General features: G+C 46.0%; 1 protein-coding gene across 2 annotated transcripts in view; it reads left to right on the top strand.

The window, feature by feature from the left end:
• The first annotated feature begins 683 nt into the window (after positions 1-683).
• The window catches only part of LOC137563688 (suppressor of tumorigenicity 7 protein homolog), a 186,661-nt gene continuing 181,344 nt past the window's right edge, over positions 684-6,000 (top strand). Inside the window, exon 1 of one of the 2 annotated variants that reach the window (XM_068276445.1) lies at positions 684-883. In XM_068276445.1, coding sequence (XP_068132546.1) covers positions 733-883 — 151 coding nt within the window. In that variant the 5' untranslated portion in view covers positions 684-732. The remainder of the gene's footprint in view (positions 884-6,000) is intronic. The other variant, XM_068276443.1, reaches the window with a different exon arrangement.

Genomic DNA, 6,000 nt, shown 5'->3' with positions numbered 1-6,000 from the left:
TTTTCCAGACCTTCCAGGCCCCTCTTTGAAAACGGAAACGGATCCAGGACGCATGAAGAACGGAAGAAGATCCGGATGAAAACTGAACGTGACCTGACCGAATCCTGATGGCGAACGGATGTTCTCAGAATGGACCGGACCCGTGCCACCGGTAAGTATTTGATCAAAACACAAGTGTGAACCGGGCCTTAGCATTGCTAATAAATTTGCTAACGTGCAAGTAACGCACATGCCTATAGTGAAAGAAGCCTTAGTGCACAGGTCAACTGGTTTATTTTATTTTTTTTAACCCAAGTTTTTCAGGTACAGTTAACATTGAAATGTTGTATTTATTTCAGTGTTAACTGTGTGTATCTGAAAAACTTGGGAATAAAAAAAATAAAATAAACCAGATGACCTGTGCACTAAGGCTTCTTTCACTATAGGCATGTGCGTTACTGCATGAGAAGTGTAATCCCCCTTCCTTCCCTCTCCTATTTGCCCACCAGTAATAGGCGTGCAGAGAAAGCTGCAGTCTGTACAGCACGACAAGGAGAAGCTGGAAGATCCCCGGAATATCCAGAGAGTGAGTTTTGGATGCAGCAGCAGACCTGTCCATTGGCTGCTGTGTCTTCTTGCCTTGTAGTGGGGGGAGGGAAGGTACCTTTCTCCGAGGATTGGCTGCAATGAGTCCTCCCAGGCTGCACACACACGCAGTGCTTGGGGCAGCAGAGAGCAGCTCGCACATAAAATATGGCTGAAGCTGGGACAGGCTTCCTGGAACAGCTCAAGTCGTGCATGGTCTGGTCCTGGACCTACTTGTGGACAGTGTGGTTCTTCTTCATGCTCTTCCTGGTCTACATCCTGAGGGTCCCGCTGAAGATTAATGACAATCTGAGCACAGGTAGGAGGAGGGGAGACCCTGCCACGTTTTCCGCACAGGGAAGGGGGAGGGAGGAAAACTTTCTGCGCTATGTGGCTGGACGTCCACAGCTCTGCTGCAGTCTGCCGTGGGGCACCCGGGTTTCCCTCTGTGGGGGGCTAGCAGGGGGTCCCCACACTTTACAGCTTGCTTTCTTCATTGTTTTTTTTTATGGAGTTTAAATGGTCGGCTGCCGGGTCCTAGCGCCGCAAGGTGTCGTTTTCTTGGCTTCTGTCGGTATTCAGCAGCCTTGAGTTTAGGTTAGTGAGGCACTTTCTGCTTTTCACAAAAGTTTCAAAAATATAAAAATAAAATACAAGTACCAACCGATGTACTGTATATAAAAAAAAGTTTTTTACTACACAGAACATGACTGTCAGTGATGTCTGACCCTGTCCCCATCCTTATAGAAATTGTAAGTTTTTATTTTCCCTTGATGTTTAAAAATCAGTTTATTTATATAGCACCAACATCTTCCACAGCACTGTACAGAGTATATACAGTAGTCTGGTCATGTAACTGCCCCTCATAGAGGCTCCCAATCTAATCACTACCATAGTAATATGACTATTGTATTCTAGGGACAGTTTTATGCTGGATACACACGGTGCGTTTGCGCACTCGATTTCCCGCTTGATTCCCGTCGATTCGTTTATTTCCAACATGTCCGATTTGGATTTCGATGGATCGTTAGGTCGATTTGGCATACTTTGCATGTGAATCGATCTAACGATCCATCGAAATCCAAATCGGACATGTTGGAAATAAACGAATCGAGCGGGAAATCGAGTGCGTGAACGCACCGTGTGTATCCAGCATTAGGGGGAAGCCAATTGACCTATCTGTATGTTTTTGGGGATGTGTGGAGGAAACCCACTCAGACACAGGTAGAACATACAAACTCCTAGCAGATAGTGCCCTGCCTGGAATCCAGCACTGCAAGGCAAGAGTGCTATCCACTATGCCACTGCACATCTTTCTGTTAAAACCTGTATTTGTATAACATTGTAGTCTGAAGTTTTATCTGGATGAAGGAAGCATTATGAAAATATTGTAACAACTCTGTGTTGATGTTTCAAAAACTTTGTTACAGTGTGTAACTTGTACTATATACATGGAAAAAACATGCTTTCATTATGCAGGTATTTCTCCCAACCTTTTGAGATGAGAGACCATCCATGGCAAATGTTTTGAGGCTAATTACGCACCCACCACACCTCTAGAATAAAAGACATATGGCCCTGCTTTAAAGAGAATCTGTATTGTTAAAATCGCACAAAAGTAAACATACCAGTGCGTTAGGGGACATCTCCTATTACCCTCTGTCACAATTTCGCCGCTCCCCGCCGCATTAAAGGTGGTTAAAAACAGTTTTAAAAAGTTTGTTTATAAACAAACAAAATGGCCACCAAAACAGGAAGTAGGTTGATGTACAGTATGTCCACACATAGAAAATACATCCATACACAAGCAGGCTGTATACAGCATTCCTTTTGAATCTCAAGAGATCATTTGTGTGTTTCTTTCCCCCCTGAGGGGGGAGTGCATAGCAGAACCACAACACTGAAGAACTTGGCAGCCTTCCAGACACAGGCTGACAAGTCTGACAAGGGAAAGATACATTGATTTATTACAGAGACTGTGATAGTACAAAGTGCTGCAGTAAGCCAGAACACATTAGAATAGCTTTTGGAACTTGTAGGATGATAAAAAACAGGATGCAATTTTTGTTACAGAGTCTCTTTAACCACTTGAGGACCCACCTTTTACCCCCCCTTAAGGACCAGCGCTGTGTTGAGTGATCTGTGCTGGGTGGGCTCTGCAGCCCCCAGCACAGATCATGTAGCAGGCAGAGAGATCAGATCACCCCCCTTTTTTCCCCACTAGGGGGATGATGTGCTGGGGGGGTCCGATCTCTCCTGCCTGCATGTGGCTGGCGGGGGGGGGCACCTCAAAGCCCCCCTCCGCGGCGAAATTCCCCCCCTCCCTCTCCTACCTGCTCCCACCTGCTCCCCCCCCCCCCCCCCCCCGGAGATCAGGGCTGCACAGGACGCTATCCGTCCTGTGCAGCCAGTGACAGGACGTCCCCTGTCACATGGCGGCGATCCCCGGCCGCTGATTGGCCGGGGATCGCCGATCTGCCTTACGGCGCTGCTGCGCAGCAGCGCCGTACAATGTAAACAAAGCGGATTATTTCCGCTTGTGTTTACATTTAGCCTGCGAGCCGCCATCGGCGGCCCGCAGGCTATTCACGGAGCCCCCCGCCCGAGCGGCTGCTTCCTGATTAATCAGCCTGCAGCTGGCGACGCAATACTGCGTCGCTGGTCCTGCAGCTGCCACTTTGCCGACGCGTGGTATGAGTGCGCGGTCGGCAAGTGGTTTTAAATTGCACCAATCCTTTTCTGTCATCATTACTCTTCCTTAATATTGGCATTTGAAAATGAAAGTTCTGCACAATGTAATAGTTGACAGATTACAATAGTCCAGTTGTAATATACCATAGCTGAAGTGGGAGTTTTTCTGTTTATATTACCCCACAAAGGGTGACGCTAGTATAGCTGATGTGACCCGGGGGGTGGGGGGGGGGGGGGAGCAGCATAGCTAATTGTGGCTATAGCGGCGGCCAGGGGGTATGGTCATTTGGGTCAGTTAGGATTAAAGGGGCACTATGGAGAAAAATTCTAAAATTTTAAATATGTGCAAACATATACAAATAAGAAGTATGTTTTTTTCCAGAGTAAAATGAGCCATAAATTACTTTTCTCCTATGTTGCTGTCACTTACAGTAGGCAGTAGAAATCTGACAGAAGTGACAGGTTTTGGACTAGTCCATCTCTTCGTAAGTGATTCTCAGCAAGGCTTTTATTCTTTATAAGGGCCTGTTTCCACTGTTGCGATGCGATTCGCCGGCATTCCAACGCTTGTAAAAACGCATGCGGATGCGTTTCTGCATGCGTTTTTACCCGCGATTTCGCATGGCAGGGTGCCATGCGAAATTAACCATGACACTGCCAGGGCAAAATAACATTGGAAAAGGTGCGAAATCGCACGCGAATCGCGGGTAAAAACGCATGTAAAAAACACATGCGTTTTTACTATTAAATACATTCGCGGCAATTCGCACGGATTCCCGACGCAGGCGAAATCGTTGCCTCTTTTGTGCGTTTTTTCTCCGCAACAAAAAACGCACAACGCCACCGCAGGAGTGGAAACAGCCCCATCCACTCACATTACATGTGCGAATCCGCATGCGTTGGACGCATGCGGATTCGCCAAAGTGGGAACGAGCCCTAAAGATATTCCCTAAAAAGGATTTAAACAACGATGCTGGCAAGCCTCCCTGCTCGCTACACAGTTTTTTGGCAGTTGGACAGAGCAACTGCCATTCACTAAGTACTTTTAAAAATAAACAGATCCCTGAGAATCACTTATGAAGATATGAATTAGTCCAAAACCTGTCACTTCTGTCAGATTTCTACTACCTACTGTAAGTGACAGCAACAGAGGAGAAAATAAATTTATGGCCCATTTTACTCTGGAAAAAATGTACTTCTTATATGTATATGTTTACACATTTTAAATTGTACAGTTTTTCGCCATAGTGCCCCTTGAAGCATTGATGGGGGGGGGGGGGGGGTGTTCAAGGGACAATGGGGATTGGTTTAGCTATAGTAAAAATAACTGATGTTCTGCAATCATTTTACCCATTGCCTAATAGTAGAATATCGGTAATTTTACTGATATTCTGCTAGCAGTTATCCTTGGTGCCAAAGTTACAGCTGCACCCTTTTGAAAGAGACTCTGAAGCGAATAAAATTTTCCATTTTTACCTTGTATTTCACGTCAGAAGTCTCAGTAGAGGTAAACTGCCACGTCCCTGCCGCAAAACGAAGGCTTTAGCCCCCCCCCCCCCACCCCCCCCCCCCCAAATTTCCAGGGGTCAATTCAGACAGCACTTCCTGAAAGAGGCACAGCTACCGCAGAAAGCTCTGCCTCTTTCAATTGCCACTGATCGCCGCCTCTCCCCACCCCCTCACTCTTCCTTCACAGAAAGGGTCGGGGAGAGGCGGAGATCCGCACGGCGATTGACATCAGTAGAGGCAGAGCTGCAGCTGAAGGCTCTTCCTCTCAGGGCAGCACAATCCACAACCAAGATGGTTGTGGATGTTTGCCCAGTGATTTGGGGGGTCTAAACCCCTCGTTTTGCGGCAAGGACATGGCGGTTTACCTCTGCTGAGACTTCTGAAGCAAAATACAAGGTAAAAATGGCAAATTTTATTCGCTTCAGATTCTCTTTAAATGTATGCCAGCGGAAAATTCTGCTAACGTGATTGATTCATTTTTCAATTGTTCTCCAATGACAGCAACCTCTAAAATGTTTACGGTTCAGCGAATCGCAATGCTTGTTAAAGTAGCAACTCATCGCGTTAGCAGAATTTCCCTATGAGGTCTCCCACTGGGTCACCTCAGCCATACTAACACCCAAAGGTGTTCCATAACCGTGTCTTAAAAGTTAACCTGCACTGCTGCATTTCCAAGAAACCTTTTTTGCCTAGGTGTGATATATGCAATGCAACTTTCCCTAGACCTAGATATTGCATAGACACCCATGTTTGTAGATCTGGTCCCAGTACTTATGTCCATGCGGGCCACACATAACAGCCAGAAGAAAGATGCTACAACACTTGCGGTGTAAGGTGTTTATTATTTTTTTTTTTATTATGGCAGTAGGGTAGAGGACTTTTATATTTGGACTTTAAAACTTTCATCTTGAATGGAATATCAGGTGCATGCACAGACTGTTATGTCCTGAAGGGATGAAAACTTGACTGTCAACAGTTCAGGGGCTGAGCATTGTAAAGATGCTGGAGTTAGTATGGTTGAGGTGAGCCACTGAGAAACCGCATGGTGAAAAGTTCTCCAATCACAGCAACCTCTAAAAAGCTTTTTATTTGGCTGAATAGTGAAAGTGTGGTTATTACTACTATCTATCTGAAACCAAAAATTTCTAGGAAGTGCTGTCATTGGAGAACTGTTGATATAGCACCCAATCACCAGAACTTCCCTATGAGGTTTCCCGGTGGGCCACCTCAACCATA

Source organism: Hyperolius riggenbachi, chromosome 3, assembly GCF_040937935.1.
Source record: "Hyperolius riggenbachi isolate aHypRig1 chromosome 3, aHypRig1.pri, whole genome shotgun sequence".
In the NCBI taxonomy this organism is placed as follows: domain Eukaryota; kingdom Metazoa; phylum Chordata; class Amphibia; order Anura; family Hyperoliidae; genus Hyperolius; species Hyperolius riggenbachi.
Note: the sequence above shows the minus strand (reverse complement) of the source record. Positions and strands in the feature narration are given on the sequence as shown.